This window comes from Gymnogyps californianus, chromosome 7 (genome assembly GCF_018139145.2).
Source record: "Gymnogyps californianus isolate 813 chromosome 7, ASM1813914v2, whole genome shotgun sequence".
Taxonomy (NCBI): domain Eukaryota; kingdom Metazoa; phylum Chordata; class Aves; order Accipitriformes; family Cathartidae; genus Gymnogyps; species Gymnogyps californianus.
This window is the reverse complement of record NC_059477.1, coordinates 271,147-292,018: the sequence shown is the minus strand read 5'-3', so window position 1 is coordinate 292,018 and position 20,872 is coordinate 271,147. Positions and strand designations below refer to the sequence as shown.

Sequence of the window (20,872 nt, the reverse complement as noted above, 5' to 3'; positions counted from 1 at the left end):
AATGTTTGTATGCCTGTTTTTAGATAGAAGAATTAAATGCTGAAATAAAAGATAAAGTGGAAAAACAGCAGAAGTTGGAAGAAGAAAGAAAGGAACAGATTGCTTTAATAAAAAAGGTAAATGCTGTAATTGGGTTTATTTCAGAAAAATAAACTCATTTTGTGGTGTTTGTCATTTAAGCAGTATAAACATTTTGGAGATGCAAAAACCTATTAATTGTTTTTTCCATGGTGTCTTTGATTTGGGGTCAGGAGGAGGGGAGAATTCTGGCTCAATTTGTTAGGGGGCTAACTAACCATATTTTGAAGAAAGCTCTTTATCTGAGTATTCTCTGCAGGTACATGAACGAGAGCATGATCGTGAAATCTCTGAACTGATTACTAAACATGAGGAGGAAATGGAGAAGCTCCGTGCTGAACTAAATAAAGAACAGCAGCACCTGTTAGATGAACTTCGGCAGCAAATGGCAGCCACACACAAAGCAGAGATTGAGCAAGCTCAGCTCCAATCACAGGTAAAAGAAAGAAACACAGGAATTACTGTAGTGGGTACCTGGCTGTTGCAAAGAGAAGGCTCCTTGATTTTTGTGCGTACTACGTGTGCTCTTTTATGTAGTGCTGCAATTGAAGAATTAGGAGTGTTCTCTTGGTAGGTGGTAGTATTTTCTACAGGAGTTCTGCAGGATCCTCACTGCAATTATATTTTAACGTTAATTCTGAAGAAAACAGGATGCTTAAATTGATGAGTTAAAAAAAAAAAAACCACAAACTCAAAACTTTGTCATTTTTCATGACTTGATAAGTTTAACAAGTAAATTTATAAAAAAAATACTAAACCCTCCCACTTTTTAATTATCCCACTAATGTAACTAGGAATGCTTTTGTGCTAAACTTAAGTATGTAAACCTGATTTTTTCCTCTAAGTATTTACTGGGTTTTTGAACACTTCCACTAAATGCGAAGTGGAAATGGAAAGAATACATCTAGTGTTAGGTCTAATTACAAGATGTTGGTGTACTGTTTAGTTTATTTAAGAATTGAAAAGTTTGGTTGGTCTATTTTAGCTGCCATTTCTAACTGTTGGCTATTCCTCACTTTTTTTAGTGAGGCGTAGTGAATTTTATTTCTACTTTTCCAATACCACTTCAGAATGTTGCTTTTTAACAAATTATAACCAACAGCAAATATGAGGAATTTTTTTTAATAGACGGTGAAGGGTTGGGGTGAACTTGTGTTCTGCTCTGCTGACATTGTGAGGAAGTGGACAGATAGAAGGTATTTGGTAGGAGATGAAGTTAAGAGGCAGGTAAGGAAAGCCTTTTACTTCGCACTGAAAATGTTATGCAAATCTCATTGTAACAAAAGTCAGCTTATTTTCAAGGTTCTGTCCCTGCCGTGAAGAAACACTCTCCAAGTACAGAAAGGCAAAACTTAGATGTGTTTTAACAGTTGAAAGCAATTGAAACTGAAACTGGTCATGAAAAAAGTGAACACGTTTCATTAGAGGGGAGGGAAAAACCCTTTTTCTTCTCCGTTGCAGACGCTGCACAGCCTTGAACTGGAAGCTTTACGCCTAAGTTTAAATAATATGCATACCTCTCAGCTTGAGCTTACGCAGTCTAACTTGAGAAAAGAAAAGGAAACTGCCCTTGTGGAACTACGGGAGATGCTCAACGATAAGCGTGCTCAAGAGGTAGCAATTCTGCAAAGCCGTCATCAGCTGGAGTGGGAGAAGATTAAAGAACAGTGTCTGAAGGAAAAAGAAGACCTTAAGTCAAAGTATCAGCAAGAACTAGGTACTAAGATCTGGGAAAAATGGACCAGAAATTGAAACCCCATCAGTATTTTTCTTCCTCCACAGGTTCCTATCTTGATGTAGAGCTAGCCTTTTGAGTGATGGCTGGTGTTGTCTTGAATAGGGACAGCAGCTAGACTGGCACGTGCAAGAGTGCATGTTTTATAGACGAAAATGAAGTTGTCCAGACCTAAGTTTAATTTTTCTTCAGCTATATGGGTGTTTTGCTGCTCCCTCTGTAAAATAGCACTATACTGAGCTAGTTGCTTTCAGGAGGCATTAGACAGAGCTCTCGTAAAGAATTTAATTGGTGCAAAGAGTAGAGCTCTTACCCCTTATGTTTGTTAAGGGTTTTTACTGCCCTAAGTCAGCACTGACTACTGTTGTGTTTCTGACAAGATACGGAACTGCTTCCTGGCTTGCCTCTCAGTGGTTTTAAAAGGAGGGTAAGGGAGTTGGAAAGGAACTGAAAGCCCCAGTGAGAACCTGCAGCTGGGTGTCCTTTGAGATGTGTTTGATATAAGGTTGTATTCTGACATCAAAAGAGGAAAGCTGCAGTTGATAGTACTGAAGGCCTGCTGATGGTGCTCTTGACATTGTTTGGGATATTTGCCTCTTCCCAGATCAGACCATTTCTGTCCTGTATGGCAGAGCTTGAGGGATTTCTGGAGAAAGGTGAGGTCTGCAGCAGTTTGCTGAAGAAGTTTAGGAACCATTCCTTTAGTTGTCCTTCGCTGAGAGGAAGAGAATGTTTTAGGGCTGTGTCTTTTTGACTCAAGAGTAGAAAACCATTTGTTACCACCAGTAATGTAGTGAACAGATGGCATGATGGGATTTGAGAGCAGGAGGAGGTCTAGATGCAGTTCTTAAGATCAGTGTTGTTTACATGTGTTTTGGCAAAGTAACTTGATGTGAACGTAACTGCTTAGGAGTGCTTGAATGTAGAGGCTGAGAAGGTGACTCTGGAATCAGATGATGCAGGAGACCTGGTGGGGAGTTGTGGATACTGTTACCTGGGGGGCTAGAGGAAAGACATTTCTCTTCAAGGAGGCGATGGTTGGACATGACCCAACTCACTTGCGTGCTAGGACACTGTCTTGTAACTTAGATGATATTTCTTCCTCTACTGGACCATTAGCTGGGTATCTGGCACCATCTTCGTCTCCGAGTTCTCATTTCCCACTGGAAGACTTGAAATAAGGTTGCAAGCAAAGGCAACGGTACTTTGAAGCTGTGAGAAGGAGACTGATAGACCTTTACAGGGTTCTTGCAGACCAAGAATGGTGCTGACCAAGAAGTTGGAATGAATCTGGGGAGGAGCTGGGAAGGAAGAAGCCGTTGGTGTCAGTGATAACTGAGCAGATAATAGCATCTGTCTTGCAGTCTGTTTCCTAGGCATTCTTAGAAGAAATTTGAAGAGAGTTTCCTACTTGCTGCTGCTGCCTGCTACTCTTTTGCTGTGTCTCTGGAGATAGAGATGATTCAAACACTTAATAGTGACGTGCAGTGAAATGCTAGCATCTAAAATGACATTGATAGGCATTTGAATTTATATCTTTAGGATTAAAGATGTGGTTTGGGTTTTTTTCTTTTTTTTTTTTCTTTCCTCTTAGTATCGTGCTCTCTGTAGATTTAAGCAGACTTTCCTTTGCTAATTAAGCTGAACTTAACCTTCAGGGTTGTCTTTGCAATTGTAACTGCTAGATGCTTATTTTATTTTATGTAAATTTATTAATAAAGTATTTTATTTCACAGTTGATCAGAGAAAGAAAATAGAATTGGAAATGGAAGAGACACATATCCAGGCATTAGAGGTACAATTCTGTTCTTCATACAAGAAAAAGTAAAACTCCTTTCAGTAAAACTAGAGCTGGTAGAGGTCCCATGTCTGCTACACGTTTATTGTAGAGGACAAATAAGTAGAGGAGGAAAAAAAAGTACTAATCTACTAAATCTATTTGCTTTAATAATGCATGCTTTGCTCTCTTAGACTCTCAAAAGAGACTGGGAATTGGAGTCTGATATGCGTTTAAAAAACACGTGTGAAGAGCTGTCTGAAAAACATCAGACTGAAATGGTGGAACTGCAGAAAACTCTGGAAATGGAATTAGAAAAAGTCAAAGCAGAGCTGGGGCTTCTTTTGCTTGAGAACGAACAGTCTAGAAGTAAGTGCCGTGGTCTGGGAAGCAGTTGTCTTTATTGAACAATGGCAAAGCTAACGAAGTGTTTTTAGAACCTATATAAAAAGCAAATACAAGATATATCCATGTACTCTTACTTAAAAACTGGGTCAATGGCATGAGACTGTCTAGAAAACAGGACGTAAATGAACAATTGTTTAAAGTCTAGTTAGCTGTGTTGTGTTTTGACTTCCACAGAATATGACGGACTATGTTTTCCTTCAAGTGTATGAAAGGGAGGTGCTGTTTTGCTTCCAGCTGAAAACCGACTTTGGCAGTTACTGAATTAATCAAAATTCTGATTAATATCAATAGAAGCTTCTTCTACCAAAAAAAAATTGGGTGTGGATTGTGAATAGTTAAAGCTTAATGGAACACTAGCTTTTTTAAATACCGTCCTGGAAATGATGTTTTTGAGACTACTGTAATTGGAGTTTCCATTAACTTGAAAAATGAAATCTAGATGAGTACCTAGCCAGGTACACCTGTTTATGTCTCTTGCTGAGGTGCGGATAGGAGCTAGAACTATGAAAAGTTTGTGTAGGTCTTGGAAATCTGACTCGTTTGTCAAGACAGTGGTTGACCGGCACAATAGCGTCAGATTTGCTGTCAGTGATGGCATGAAAAGGAGCCACGAGATATGGTGTGCCATGAAGTGAAGAGAGAGAGCTAGCCGGGTTGCCTAGCCTCTGAGGCACTATGCAGGTGAGAGACATGGGAAATAATACTCTCTCCAAATAAATGGAAATGCAGTGTTAAGGGTGTTGGATGGTGCTGGCTGGCAGGCAGCAAACCAGGTTTGAGAAGTGAAGAGTAGCCTTTTCGACCTGCCAAGGGCCGGATGCTTTCACAGTGTTTGGCTTGCCTTTGGCTGCTGCGAGGACGTATTTGTAGCAATGGCTTGTTCTTCCCGGCCTGCACTGACTTTACTGGATTTCCCTGAACTCGTATCATTAAAGTCTGTTCTGTGAGGATAATGTGCATCTCTTGCAGCTCACTGTGGCTGAAATGTGGTCACTTGATTGCAGATTCTTTCTGGGCAGGTCAAGATTTGTTGACCAAATGGGGGAGGTAGTAGCAAGTTTAGAGGGTTCAGAGAGTGCTCAGTGCTGAGGCAGAGCGTATTTGGCACGAGCTTTCCGAGTCCTTCCTGTTCATCTCTTCTACTTCCTGCTGCTGAGTGTGGTCGTAGAAGGAATTCTGTGTTTGTAGGCCATGAAGAAATGCTTGATTCCCTGTTCCGGCTATGTGTGCTTCTAGTTCAGAATGCTTGGTCATGTACGCAGAGAGCAGATGCGCATCCCTCCAGCACTGCTGTTGGTTATCTCTTGCCTAACAGCGTGGGATGCAGAGAGCTAGGAAGCACTGTGTGGAAATGTTTGACTTTCAAATACTTTACTATTCAAGTACTTTTGTGGTTCCCTGTAAGCTAGCATTCTAGTCTAGAGACATGCATTTCCATTTTAGTTGCACAGGAGTTGTACAGGTTATTCACTAACCAGGACGATGGTGTAACACCACTCATTTTTAATTTTAGTGAAATGTATAGAGTTGGAGAAGCAACACCAGTTAGCCATTACAAAATTGCAAGAACAGCTGCAGACTGAACATAACCAACTCCTAGAAGATATGAAGATGAAAAGCCAAGAAAAAGAACAGAATCTTCAGAAGGAGGTAAATAAGATTTCTTTACTTGTTTAGAGTGGTTGATTACTCTCTATATAACAAAAACTAGACCATATACATACTGTTTGGGTGTTGACTTGTTTGTATTTAGGGATTTTATTGAAAAACTAAAATGCATCTCATGAAGCAGGTAAATACTCTGGGATTTTCTATAGTGGTTCAAAAATCTTTTGGATGCAATTGCCTTTGTGCCATTTGGTGCTGTTTCTTCCTCTGTATTTATATGCTTAATTTTCTGCTTCTTGTGTTTCGTTTTTATCTAGCTAATACTTTATTTTTGCCAGTGATGATAAATATGGCGTCAGGAACAAATTCTTCTCTCTGAGGAGTGGGTCTGACAGTTAAGTGCTACTCGGTATCTCTGATAGCCTGGGTCAGGAGCTGAGAGTCTGGTTGTCACTAAGTGTTTTCACCTATTTCTGACAGAACTGTCTGCTGCATATAAAATAAGCCATTAGAACAAAATTTTTTTAAAAGTTGGGGTTTTTTTGTTTTTAACATGTCTTCTATAGCTGGAGAAACTTCAGGTCGTGCATGAAGAACTCAAGACTCAGTCACAAGAAGAAATCAGGCAGCTTTGGTCTCAGCTTGACAGTACCCGAGCAAATCGACAAGAGCTAAGTGGTATGTTCAAAACTGACGCGTTTTTATGTTTTGCCTCTTCTTCATGTAGAAGTACACGTTATTGACACGAAATACTTTTAATCGTGTACCAGAAATGCACAGTTAGGTCACAGAAGTGTCAGTGGGTTGTACCCTAGTGATCTGTTTCTGAAGTGAGAGGTGAGTCAGTGTCAGATGACTAGTTGGTTCTGCAGTGTCAAAAAGCATGGGGAAAAGCTCACTCCTGTTGTTTTTCTTTCCCTTCCCGCTCTGTTCCTGCAAGCTATAAAAATCTTTAGTGAAAACCAAACATTTTTCATTGCAACGTCAAATTAAGTATAATGTAGTTAAAAAAAATGGAGAAAATGCTGGTCAATGCAGTAACATGCTCCTATTTGTATTCAGTGTGGAAGTGGGTATGAATTCAATTGAGAAAACTTAATTGCAGGTAGACAGTAAAGCTCACTGCTTAGTTTATGACTTTGAGTGGTTTATTGTGGCTATTTTATTTGGAGATAATTAAGAGATCAGTCTGCTTAAAAAAAAAAAAGGCAGAAATATTTTAAAACTATGATTAGGTTATATCTTGAGGTTGAAATGGCTTTTTTCCCCTTTCAGTTTTGAGGTGAGTTAAATAAAATGCTTTTTCATTGACATTCAACAAGGAGATTCATCATCTTCTGAAAGACTTTTAATTCTGAAATATAGAAAACCCCGGGGTTAAAGATATCTCTTTTAAAAAAAAATAAAAACATTCAGGTGATACTTCTGAAATCAGAATGAATGATAATGTTGTTTTCCTATAAGGCTAAAAATAACTTCCTTTTTCCGTAAGGATGCTTCTGTTTAAAAAATAAACAAATCCCCTGAACCTGAAAGCAAAAAATAAAAGGAAAACGTTGTGCACAGCAATCAAATGCGAGCAGTTTTGGGTTTGGTGGTTTTTTTTGTTTGTTTGTTTTTTTTTTTAATTAGTCTTGTGTATATCTGCATTAAACTTATGAAAATGTTTTAAAGCCTGAGAGAAAATAATGACTGGATGAATTTAGGTTTATTAAACAAAACAGTCAGCTTTACAGTGTAGTGATCGGAGATGACATACGTTTTTCGTTGAAATGAAGTAGAACCTGTCTCAGATGTGTGTGCACAAACAGATGTATAATACATGAAGGAAAAAATTTTGGAAAAATAAAAGAACTAGAGACCATGATGTTAACCTTGACTATGTGTGTTTTCATCTTGTATTGAGACTGTAGCATTAGGTGGCATTCTTTACTTCCACTGGGGGAGTTAAAACAAAAGGCAAATGTAATATGCTTCGAATACAGTTTCAGATTTTCTGAATAATATGACTGTAAATAGCTTTTGAAGTATAATAGGGTTTTGTGAGGGTGGTTTTTTTGGTCATAAATTGAATAAATAATTTTTCTATCTAGTCAGACTTTACCTTGACTTTTTCAGATCTCTGTTTTGATATTACAGACTTACAGCAGATAGCACTTTATAGTATTTGCTGGAATTCTTGTATTTCCTCTCTGTAGCCCGAATCTTTATTAACCTTTCAAATTTCTTTTCATGTTTCTAATCACTCACATTCCCATTCTTTGGACCCTTTCTGTTTCTTCTTCATCTTGCTTGAGATGGCGAGACCAGAATGCAAGCCCATGGTCCAGGTGAGGATATCTCTTTTGGTGTGTGAGATCTTAAAGGTGTTGTGTTTTACTCTGCTTTTCTTCGCTTGAGTGATCATTTGACAATGCATTTGGATTGATTTGAGGACTCGTGGTGGCGGATTCAAAACATAGCAGCTGGATGATGGGATCGCTGCTCTGATGTAAGAATGACATGTCAGTTCAAAACTGTTAAAAGCTTTTCTGGGTTAATTTTGTGCCTGCAGACGTTGCTGGTTAGGCAAAATCTACCCATGCCAGATTGGACTTCCCTTGCCTATCCCGTTGGTGATGTTACTAGTCCCTGCTTGTCACTTGATTCCTCTGGTCCCCGTGCCTGGCAGCTGCTCCCTTTGGAAGCAGGCTTGAGCCATGTACTTACTTCTCTTATTCTTTCTGTTTGCATGTTCATTGTGAGAATTTTTCCTGCCAAGTGTGCATTTTCTGGTTTGCTACACAAAAACACACTGTGACAATCAGCTTTGCTGCCTGGGTGGCATCTTCTGTTTCCATAAATGTTTCTGAAGTTTCTCTTCTTGTATAACATAAGCAGCTGCTTTTCTCCAAGTTCTTTCTTCTTGAAATGCAGTTCCATCTTCAGTTGATTCTGTGGGGATTCAGCTAACTTAAGTCATCTGGGAAGTTGAGCCATCTGGGAAACTTTTTTAATTCCCTCTGATTTTTTTTGTCCTTTTTTCCTACCTCTTAAGTTCCTGATACGTTACTGCTTCTTTAGTACGGAACGTGGGGAAGAAAGCTCTCAAAGAGTTCATGAATAAGCTGCAATGCTGGCCATTGCCCTCACTCCCTGAAAGGAGGGTAGCTTGCTGAACCAGCCTCGATTGCTGTTTTCTACTGCATTCTATTTTTTTTTTTTATGGCTCTTTTTAATTCAATGAATTTAGCCTCTGCTTGAGTCAAGCCATCACTAAAGTAATCCAGAATTGATTTTCTTTTTTCTTTCTTGTGATTTTTGTTTTTCTGCATAGTTTGTGCTAAAGGTAGTTTTGTTTGTTGGATAGTTTTCCCTGGAACAAATGAAATGTTCTTGACTAAATTATTGCTTCTGGTTGCTACAGCAAGCAGGTGTGAAGATCAAGCAATATTGCAGGACTCTGCATGTTACTAGCCCAGACCTGAAACACAAGGAAACAGGAGGGCTAACAGTCTGCTGGTAGTTTTGACTCTTGTCATGAGGATGGTTTCTCTGAACGCAGTGTAAATGGAGAACATGGTTCTACTGTCTTCTGAGGAAGGAATGTTTTGTCTTTCAGAAGTTAATTTTCTTATGTAGCTTGTGGGATAACATTTTACTGCTATCTCAACAACTAAAATATGGCTGATCTTCACAGAATGACTTAGCCTAAAGAGATGTACTTCTGAGTACTTGTGTTGGTTTTGCCTCCATTCCAGAGCTAAAAGAGCAGCTCCTGGCTCGTGCATCGCGGGTGGAAGAAATAGAGCGCTTAAAACAAGAATTTGAACAGCAGCGTCAGCAAAGAAAAAGTGAGCATGAAACTGAGTTGGAACAACTGAGACTTTATTTTGAGAAGAAGTTAAGAGTTGCTGAAGAAAACTACAGAGAAGAATTGACTTTGCTGCATCAGAGACTGCAAGAACTGAAGGAATATTCACTGTCAGAGCTGGAAGTGAGTCAAGATCAAGCAGGGGACATCAGGTGATCTATTCTTTTTCCTTTCATCTCATGTTATGACAGCATGCTTCCTTTTTTTTTTTTTTTTTTTAATATAAAAGATGATGTTAGCCTCTAAATATATTGGGATTGAGCATTAGGTGATCTGTAGTTAGAAACCCAGCGATGGAAGTCATGAGTGCGCAGTCCTGAGCTGTTGTTATAGTTGCTCTGTGCCTACTTTCAGTACTACATTGTAAGCCAGCAAGTTCATTTAACTTAATTTGTGACACATGTTACAATCTTAAACTTTAAAACCCTTTTCTCAGTTCTTCTGTTGCAGTTTTTGAAGAGAACGTGGAGAAAGAGAGAAGGGATACACTTGGTCAGCTAAATCAACAGCTGGAACAACATCAGGTAGGATTTTTGATATATTAAAGTTCTACTGTTCGTTACGTGACCTGTACGAAAAATGCTGTCTGATTCCTAGCTCTTAACAAAAGTTAGTTAATTTGAGACGTTTATTAAGGCTTAATTATTTTTGACAAGTATATTGTAAATTATCAACTTTAGTTCTCAGACTAGCAGAACAGATGAAAGACGGTGTTCTGTAATTTTGTGTCCTCTGTTTAGGTTATCCTGTGCCTAGTAAGGAGCTTATTAAAGCTCTTCCACACAAGTGCAGAATTCATGGTGTTTCTCTTCTGTATAGTTTCTGTAGTAATTGTGCCTTATATTGCTGTCTGTTCTCTTCAAGTGGAGATGCTAATTTGGTCCCTCTTCCATTTATGCGCCTATTTTCATGTATCTTGTTGTAATTTAAGGTCTTGACTTCTTTGCTCAACTTATTTGAAGTTCACTAAGAGTTTCAAAAATGAATTTTCCTTTTTTTGGCTTTAGATTTTTATTTTTTAAATTAATTATAAAAAGTAATATTTTTTTAGTGAGGGAATGACAAGCAGACAAGACATCACAAGACAGCATGAGCTCAATTTCATTAGTAAATCACACAAAACCCATATGAGTTCTGAGAAATGTATACATCATGCCTTTTTTTTCTTGCTGCTGTTTGTTACCTAGCTGAGTACGAAACTGCATTCATAGATTGTTACTTCTAAGTTCTGTGGTGTGTGTAGAAGGGGATCTCTTCATTGTTGAGAGTCCATAGTTTCTCCACCCAGGTGCGTGTGGGACTTCCTCCTCTATTATACCTTCAAACAGCTCCTGAAACTCAGATCTGCCTTGTGGCATGGTTCCAAAGCGTATCAATCTTGAGGGGCTCTGCTGCTCTAGTAGCAAATGGAGTGGCTTGAACGGAGCAAAACCAGTAGGGTTCTTGGAAACTAGATACGTACGTGTCAAGCAGGTGCTTTATTGTGCAATTCATGTAGTGCTCTGACTGAAAGATTCTCGGCATGGTTTCTTCAAAGCTGAAGGTGTCTTTCTAACCTGTTTCTTCTGTAGGAAGAACTTGCCTGTTTGCAGGTACAACTTAAAGAACAACACAGGCATGAATTAGATTCCTTAAGATCCTCCCTTGCACTTCAATATAAGGGGGACCTAATGAAAATGAAGATGGATCTGTCAGACAAATATATAACAGAAATTGAGGAAATGAAAAGAAAGCATTGTTTAGAACTTGAGCAGCTCCGTGCCCGACTTTCAGAAGAACATATTAAAGGTAAGATGATCTGACAGACTGGGAAGTAAAACAGTAAGCTGCTTGTATGGCTTATATTTTTCTTTAAATAGGCTTATCTGAAGAAGTTTTCCATTTGTTACTAGTTCATTCTAAACTATAGGGAACACTTAACATATGTTAATCCCTGGCATCGAGCACTTTGTTTTTTGACTTTTATGGGCATGTTGAGTTGCACTTCCAAAGATGTGGTGACATGAAGTTGATTATTCTGTAGTAAAACCCACTAAAACTGTGGAGCAGTTGCTAAAAGGAGTTGATCAGGTTTCCGTTCTTGATGCCTAGAAGGGCACTGTCAATTCCTGAATTTATTTGAAAATTTCTTAATGTTGTCTGTCAGCTATGTTAAACGTCTCTTGTATTTGCATGAAATAGGCCAGTTCTCAGTCTATTCCGTAGAGTAGACCCACTTGTGTTCTATGTTCCATGCCTCGTTTGCCTGTGTTCATTTTGCGGGTTTGAGAGTGCTCTGCTCATTTAATGTTAATATTTCTTTTTCCTCCTGTGTTTTCCACTAGTTGGCACACATAGTGGGATGAATTTTTTTCAACAGAGGAAAGTGTTTATGGGTAGCAGAATTTGTAATAGGTATCTTTTGCTGTAGAGTTCAAGTTAAAGTTCCTCTCAAGGCTAAATTTAATGAACTTCTATGTGATCATGGGTTTATGTAATTTCTTAGCAGTTGCTGCTTTTCTTGGAATTGTAATTTATAGGAATAAACTGCCTCGTACTGGTTCAATATGAAATGCATATATTGTTGAGGTGCATGTAAGGGATCATGGCAGTTCTTGTATCTGCAACCTCTTTCTGGGAGCACAGTATAATACACAAACATTTGAACTTATAATCCATGACTTACAGTATAGCTATATAACACACGTGGCTATAACTGTATTCCACTGTATGCTGGTTAAAAGGATCAGTAAAACTTTTTTAATTTGCAGTTATGTTTCTTATCCTCAGTTATTTATTTATTAATTTATAATACTAGACAGTATATCAAAAATGCTTAAATTAGACTGTTTAGAGATTTGTCCCATCTGCTTTTTGGGGAAATGCCTTATTTAAATAGTATGTGCAAAAGAGGAGATAAAACTTCCATAAATCTGCCATTACACTGCCCAAAAAGAAAGTCAGCTCCTGTGGCTGTTGCTGATAGGAGGGAGGTTCTGCCACAGGTTTCATGATCCGTCCCCATTATTCTGTGTGTGTTGATACTGATAAATTTCAAAGGTGATGATAAAGCAGAACAGAGTACAAAATCATCCTGATAAGGGATTCTTGTTGGTCTGTAGTTAGTATGCTGCTGATAAACTGCACAGCTGACAACATTCAACTTTATTTCTGTGCATTAATAGGACCTGTTAAAATAAATTCCAGAATGTCATTTTATTGTTTAGTTTGGTTTTTTTTTCTTTTCAGAAATCACCAAACTGCGCCTACAGAGTGCTCAAGATGCAGCACGTCAAGTTGAAATGGAGGTGGCCGAGCGAGTGTCTGTGCTGGAGGAAGAGCACAAAGCTAAGCTCTCTCTCCTCCACTCTGAGAAACAGCGTATTGCAGAGCTTTCAGAAGAAATAAAGCGCTTAAAGGAAGAGATTACTAAACAAAAAGATTTTTCTGTGCAGAATGAAAAGTATCTGAAAGAGGAAATGGAAAAGGTAATTGGTATTACAGTGCTGTTTTGTATAGAGTTGGGCAAGCTCAGATCTGTTGGGAAGGCCAAGGGAGACAGAAGCAGCACTTGTCTTTAAATGTGCCTAGTTTAATAGCTTAAGCTTTAAATGGACTTGCATGGATACACACAAATATTGGAATATGAGTCTGAAGTTCAGAGCACTTAAATGCTTAGTCTCTCTGCAGATGAACTTTTCTTCAAGATAGTGTGGGAAGGCGGGTGCTTCAAGGGTTGATCCAGTCCACCTTTTATATTGACATGGGTCAAGCATACATATGCCACTCCAACACAGGCACGTACAGAAGGTCCTCATCCCGAACGTCTCCCTGCAGCACATTGTAGTGTCCCGGTGCAAAAGTAACGTGGTGCGCTTGCATAGTGTGATGTGTCATGTGGTAATGGAGAATTCAGCAGAAAGCACTGTGGCAGAGGGAAAAAGCCCGTCTGCTGAATGGGTCCCCTCTAAGAAATTTCTGGTTTTCATAAGACTGTCTTTTGAAGCAAATAACCAGAAATAACTTTTCAGACCATTTTTTTGAGGGAAGAAGAGAGAATCAGACAACAGATTTTTGCTTTTGCTTTGCTTTGGCGTAGCTGTTATACCTTCACTGTCAAAGTCTTAGAGTTGAGAATCGGTTCTGGCACCTTCCCTCTTACCTGTTAAATCAGCTGTCCCATCTGAGGATAAACTTAGATTGGATGTTAATCCATTGCTTAATTTGTTCCAATATTTGAATGCTTATGAGAATTAGATGGATGAAGTTCTTATTTCTCAAGTCCTCCTCTCCTGCCTTTTTTAAAGAGATAAGTATGTGTATCCTTTTCCAAACTTAACTGGTGGAGAAGGCCAGAGAAAACAGTTGCAGACTGTTTGTCGATAACATGGAGACTCAGCTGAAGCTTCCTGTAGTGAAGCTTTCAGTACTACTACTTTATTCCTACCACCTGCAGTATCTTGTTCATGGCACTGCTGGCTGGGTAAAAGATAAGCACATACAGAATGCGGTGTTTGAAATGAGCCTGTCCTGCGTGCTGATCCTCTGTCTGGAAATACATATTTTGTTTGCCTTCTGGCCTCTTGCTCTCAGAAACAGAGTGAACCAATTTCCTCAATTGCCTCTCTATTTCCAGTGCCTCCTGCAAAAGTTTTCATGGATTGTGTGTTAATCAAAATCTAGGGTTTTTGCCTTTCTTTTCTGCCTTTTCATTTAGGTTGTAGCATAAATGAATGCTTAAATATTTGTTCAAAACAAACCTTCCAAGTGAAAGCTGAAAAGTATACTTCATACTGATGCTCCTATGTGAGCTCTTATTAGCTCTGAATTTTCTTTTAAGAGATGACCCTGTTGTTTCCATAGTTTACTATTTATTTGTTTTACCTGTTTAGCTCTAGTCTATTTTTAGAGTCTTTTTTTGCCTTTTGTCATTGAGCAATCACTTGGTGCTTTGGCTTCTGTTCTTATGCTACATGCTTTTTATGTTGCTTTTATGCTGCGTACGACAACTGCCCTTGCCACGGACTTGGACACTGCATGTAAAATACCAGTGGTACATATAAGGAGAGGAAAGGTTTAAAAGAGATTTTTAATCATGCCCAATATAAATACCTAAGGTGCCCATAGCTTTATAAGTTGAACTCCTGAAATGAAGAAAAGTGGCCCCAAGAGAAAACACAGAGTACCATATTAATTCTAGAATTTTGCCTTAATTTTTTCTTATTTTCCTTACCCCAATTAATTCTTAATAATGCATTGAATTCAAGTACCTATAAATTGATGTTTCAGCCTTACTTTTATTTGGAAGGGTGACTTCACTGCAAGAATTGAATCTCTCCAAGACCTTAAATGCCTGAGAATATTCACTTCACACACTTCAGTTTGGTTTAGGTATTCTATGCATTTTTTTAATAACTGTGTTCACAGGTAAAATATAAAATTACCGAGGATCACAAGAATAAATTAAGGGAAGCCAGAGAAGAAGTCCAGCAAATAGAGACTATGTACAAAGAAAAAGAGAAGAAATGGAAATGTGAAAGCGAGGACCAGAGAATCCAAGCAGAAGAGAAGTTATCATTGTTGCGTATAGAACTGCAAAATAGAGCGGAATATGAGAAGCAGAATTTACAAAAGGAGTTTGAACTTCGTGAAGCTGAAATGAGCCAACTTCAGGATCACCAAGCTGCCAAAATTCTAGAATTGGAGAAGCTGGTAAAAGAGCAGCAAAACAACTTGCAGCAGCTAGAGGACAGCCTTGCAAGCGCACAGGCTGTGCAGAAATCTCAGGAGCAATATGACACTGACCTGCAGGCAGCCAAAGCGCTCATGGCAAAAGAAATGGAAAAGGCCACGCTTTGTCTCCAGGAAGAATGTGCGCTGAAACTTATGGAAGCACAAAACAAGTAAGTCCTGAGTATTTGAGTACTTTCACTTACCAGTTCAGTCATTGTTACTGTTGCTTTTTCTTATTTTAAATTAATGAATGGTAGTGATGTAGGTTTGTCACTTGATGGCACCAGCTAACTTATATATGTAAAGCTTACTCTCCCAAGGAACGGTAATGCTGTCCATTACAGTTTACTACAGAATTTTGCTTCAGGTAAATGCATTTAATCTAGTCTAGCAAATCAAATGAAGTGTAGTCAAGTTCTGCCTGTTACAGTTAAGACTACAACACACGGCTGAAAGTCGTATACTAGCCTTGGAGGAGGGGAAGTGTTACAGGACATGTAAGTGGAAAAATTCTCTAAATTTTTTTTCAAGTGTTTTCAAACAATTCAAATGAATTTGAGCAAGTTATTCCTGGTGAATAAAGCTTATGTTAACCACTGAATGCTGAGGCTGATGGGCCGCATATGGTATCTTCAGTTCTGGTTAGACGTGAAGGTTGTAACTGCTCAATTTTTCCTCCCCTTCCTACCCTCGTTGTTTTAAGTGCATTAAAGGAAATATTCAAACAACTACATGTTTGTATGTGCATGCATTGCTTCAAACTTATCCCTTCTTTCCTCCCCAAACATATGCTCACAGAACAAGATTGGAGAAATAATTACAGTAAGAAAACACTGGAAGCAGGAAAGCCTTTAAATAACCAATCACTTTTTAATTACTGGTGTCTGTATCCAAAAATGTTAATGATTACAGTAAATTGCAGCACTTCAGATACTAAATCGTCTGCATCAAGTTTAAGCAGACCTCAGCGAGCTGAGATGAGTTTGGAGGAGCCCCCAAGTATCCCACATATACTTCCACAGTGGTTTTATGTCTCAGTCTTAACCAGATGTTTTTAGAGCTGTTTCTTATGACAGTTAGTTTGCTCTCAGACAACACATTTAAGATGTAGACAATGTATATACTATGTCCTAGATGCTCTCATATGGCAGTATTTTCTCAAAGAGAGAGACAGTGAACGATGTTTGTATGTTGCTCTGTATTAGTGAGTAATTTGATAGGAGTGCCAGTCTACCTAGTAATGAGCAGATACTACCAAGTGACATTGCATGAATCTTTAATTATGTGGCTATGAAATCAATTGTTACGGCTTGCTTTGAATTAGTTCTGTATTTGAAACATAAAGTAAAATTTGTGGAGGCTAAGTAAAGCCTACTTATTTTTCTTGGATTTTTATTTACTAGTTCAATTATTTAAAAAAAACAAAACAAAACAACAGTGCCTTTTTGACAATATTCTCTTAACTTTCTTGGCAACAATATAGGTTTATGGAGGAACACAAAGCTATGACTCAGAAATTCACAACCGAGCAAGAGATTCTTCTCCAAGAGCTGAAAAAGAAACATGTCGATGAGCTGGAACTCCAAAGTCAGCAGTTACAGGAGAAGCATAAGCAGCAAATTTTGTCTCTTACAGCTGAGCTTCAGACAAAGCACCAAGCTGAAACTGAGACACTTAAATCTACACTAGAATGTAAACAGCAGATTCAGCTTGAAGCTTGTGTTGCTGAACTACAGAAAAAGCATCAGGCACAAATTGATGAGCTGGAGGCTAAACACTTATCAAATCTAGATTCCTTGGAGTCGTCCTACCTATCTGAAATTCAGAATATAAGAGATGAACACAGTCAGGCTCTTGAGAAGCTACAGCTGCAGCACACAGAACAGCTCCATGAAAAGGATAAAATGGATCAAGCACGCTTGGTTCAGGAGATAGAGATGTTGAAGTTAAAGCATGCTGAAGAACTTCAGCTTTCCCAAAATAATTTGAAAATTGAGCTAGCTACTGTTCATATGGAAAAACTTAAAGCCATGGCTGTTGAAGCAGAAGAAGCTCATAAGGTGAGTCAAAAAGAAAACTTGGCGTAGAAGGTGAAGTTTCACGGTACATTGTGTGGGATCACCTTTTCCCTTGTTCTTGGGGTAGTATTTCTACAACCTCCTTTGTGCCAGCACTAACACTTGTGTGTGGCCATGTTGTGAGCCAAAATAGGAAACTGAAGCTGAAAATTAAGTCCATCTGTCACTTCCCCCCCCCCCGAATGCTCAGACTAATGAGTCTTCTATCTCAGTGTGTGGAAAAGGTACAAATGAGGTAAATATTTTTAACATAATTCAGATTGGAGGCTCTCCGTTTTGTGGCTCAGAGCTTCTCTGCCTGATAGAGTTACCATATAATTCTTCAGAATTGATTAGAACAAAGTAAATGTAATTCTGTAGGTTAAGCTACGTCTCTAGGAATCTAAAGATCCTCCCTAGTGGCACAGTCTCGAGGGGAGGAATAGAAGAAAGGTGTCTCTAAAGGTCCCAGATGGGATTCTGGGAGCAGGTCGTGGGTGAGTGGATCTTGTCTTAGGGCCTTTAACAGAAGTCCATAGCTTTACTCTTGATAGGGCAGAGGTTTGAGCTCTTTTAGAGTTCAGATAGGTTAAAAAATGATCCCAAGACTTTTCCAAGTCAAAGAGGTAAGGAGGCTTAGCTCATTGCTAAAACCTCAGAGCTTTCCAGAAGGAGATGTATTGTTTTTCAGACTTGTCTGTCACCATGCTCACTTCCCAAACTTACAATTTTATGTTGTTTCTGTGCCCACAAAGGCTAAGAGGAAGGTCTTGTAGGGGGAAAGGTGAGTATTTTTCTTCTGTCCTATCTTTGCTAACTAATCTTAAATCTGCATTTTAATTGTTCTTGAGTGTAAAGAACTTAAAAAGAAAAAGTTGAAGATTGTGCTGATGGGGAGTGCTGTCGTGGATAGAGGAATAAGTAGGAGATTTACAAAACTTACTAGACAGGAAAAATAAACCCATTTCAATGATATAGAGAGTGTGTATATGTATGTGTGCTCATCATTCATGAGGCAATATTGCTCCTGTTTACTTAAAAGCTTTGATGCAGCAGGACGTGCTTTACAAATGGGTTACAAAAATATTTGTACTTACTTTTTTTTTTCTCCCCTTTTTTAATTGATGCTTACACAGGATGATTTAAACACAGCTCTTCAAAATCAAAGGAGGTTGCTGGAAGAAGAAAAACGTCTGGCCCTGGATATATTACGTAAGGAGGTATTGCACATGGAGGAAAAGCATAGAAAAGCACTCCAAGAACTTCAGGATCTTCGTGAGGCAGAAATTAAGAAACATAAGGAAGAATTCTCCAGGGAGCTGGAAAAAGAATTGGGGAAACTAAAAGCACAGCATGAACATGAGCAAGAGGTCAGAATGTTGCTCATACCTAAACCCAAAATAATCCATACTGCATCATAAAGTAAAATGAGTTTTATTAACCTTAGAAGTAAGGCTGTATATCTAGATGCTTTCTGGATTTTTTTTAATAGTGCTAGTAGATAAGAAGAGACAAAGTTAACATTTTTAAGCCTTGCTTTATCTGAAAGGACTTAAGAGAATTCATATATGTGTATTAGCCTGAATTTTAAAAATTTAAATCCATGTTTGTAGTGCTCTCTTTATTGGGGGTGGGGGTGGACTTGCTTTCTTTTGAGTTCCTGCTGTATTTAATTCAAAATTTTAAAGCTGCCATTTTGGTAGAAAACTAATGGTTAATGACTGAAATTATTACCTATTTGTGGAAAGTAACTGCTCACTTCAAGCTTTTATAAGTGAAAGACCTTTGCTAACATTGATTTCTTCTTTTCTTAGAGAAATTATAGTAGGTAATATTTTCCAAATATGTTTTTTCAGTGAGGTTTGGAACTCTTCCTAGTTGCCATTAAAGCTTTACCATTTCTTCTTGCTGGGAATGTTTATGTGTAAGCTTGATGTTTACTTTCATACTGAAGGCTAAAAGTTTGATCATCTACACTAAGTTCTCTTTAAACATTGAAATGGAATAAGATCTTCTATTTATTCAGTCTTTTATACAATCTGACTTCTGTTGATGCAAGCAGCCACAAGTGATCAAGGCTTTTCACTTTTCTGTATTATATATTACATTCATGTATTAGAAGTCACAAACAAAATGAGCTTTATCCAGCTACAACCATACTATATAGGTTATGTTAAAATATAACTTACTTTTGCTTTTTCACTTGCTAATTTGAAAATTGGATAGCGTACCAAATAACTCCCTAATCATTGGTGCACCTTTGTATTACCTGATGCACCTCACAAAACACTTTTAGGTTTGAGGAGATCCCCTGTGTTCTTTTGGACTGTCAGGCCTTAGAGCTGGCAGTGGTTTCTAGCTGGCTGGAGTGCCTTGCAAACTCTCTTTACTTCCTGGGAAGGTAGTTTTGTTAGTTTTCTGGGAAGTTCTCATGATTATTAAATTTTTAAGCCCTTCATCGTAGAAACAGGATTTCTCTCTATTCTGATGACTACAGTGACTCTTCTTGGAGAGGATAATAAAAAAAAAACAAACCACCAAATGAACAAAAAACTCCCAAACCTTTCTCTGATATTTTGATGGACTTCTTTGTTGTATCTCATAGGATAATTGCATTAAATATAGCTGCATAATGTTTAATTGCATTTGAACAAGAGAAGTTGCATCTTAACAAAATATGCTCTCCCTGTGTTTCTCTCCCCCCTTTCTTCCTTAGTTCTTTGAATTTCTCTTAGGGAAGTGTCTGTTGGAAAGAGCAAGTAAGGGAGTGCTTTGTTTGTCTGACCTGATGGTCTCATGAACGCAGGAGATACTTGGTACCTAATGCCTTGTTGCTTCTTGTCTATTTTTATCAACTTGCTTTTTTCTATAGTCAGCATGATGATAGGTAGCAGCTCTGTATGACCTGGAGGATTGGAGAGAACTATTGTGAAAACACTCTTAAGAATTTGGTGGAGCTTGATGGTTTTGGTTTGGTTTTATTAATTATAACACTATGCCTAAAATATTTATATTACTTACTTATCTGCAGATGTATGCTTCTGCATCGGCCTCTGAAGTAGAAGCTGTGCGAACAGCTCTTCTGGCTCAATTTGAGGAGGTAAAATTGAAGCAGCAGCTTCAGTTCCAGGAAGAGATTGAGCTGCTGAAGTGTCAGTCGGAGGTACTGCTTGAACAGCAGATTGCACAGCTGAAGGTAGGGTCCGATTAAAATGAACTTCAGAGTACGCACTGGTAGCGTGTTTTGCTGAAAAAGAACAATGGGTATACGTCTTTGTTCTTCAGCCATATGAATTTAAAATGACAATCTGAGTTGAATCTCTTCCTTGCTTCACAATGTTAGAACTAGAAGAGCAGTATTGGAAACAATGCAGTGTTCTGTAAGCGGTTATGGTATTTACTACAGAGTTGTCTTAAAATCCTGAATTGGATGTGAAGTGGTGTCCTTCAAACAAAACCAAAAAAATCAGTGGAAAGTATTTGCTCTAAGCAACATTCCTTGCATACATTTATGTTCGCTTCGTCATTTGAAACTTTTTCTCCTTGGTGTCTCCAGAGACTATCCTCTCGGCCTATCATCCCTTGTCTACTGCGCTTGTGTATATATGGCAAAAACACGTTCGGTGTTACCTAAGCTTTTACCA

The 20,872-nt window shown here is 38.4% G+C and overlaps 1 protein-coding gene across 1 annotated transcript in view; it reads left to right on the top strand.

The window, feature by feature from the left end:
- PCNT (pericentrin) overlaps positions 1 to 20,872 on the top strand; it is a 102,441-nt gene that overhangs the window by 17,583 nt on the left and 63,986 nt on the right. Inside the window, 16 exon segments of the mRNA XM_050899943.1 lie at positions 24 to 116; positions 338 to 514; positions 1,540 to 1,795; positions 3,550 to 3,608; positions 3,785 to 3,959; positions 5,512 to 5,648; positions 6,173 to 6,284; positions 7,904 to 7,936; positions 9,347 to 9,611; positions 9,896 to 9,983; positions 11,031 to 11,247; positions 12,688 to 12,926; positions 14,866 to 15,341; positions 16,655 to 17,231; positions 18,365 to 18,598; positions 20,260 to 20,424. Coding sequence (XP_050755900.1) covers positions 24 to 116; positions 338 to 514; positions 1,540 to 1,795; positions 3,550 to 3,608; positions 3,785 to 3,959; positions 5,512 to 5,648; positions 6,173 to 6,284; positions 7,904 to 7,936; positions 9,347 to 9,611; positions 9,896 to 9,983; positions 11,031 to 11,247; positions 12,688 to 12,926; positions 14,866 to 15,341; positions 16,655 to 17,231; positions 18,365 to 18,598; positions 20,260 to 20,424 — 3,303 coding nt within the window.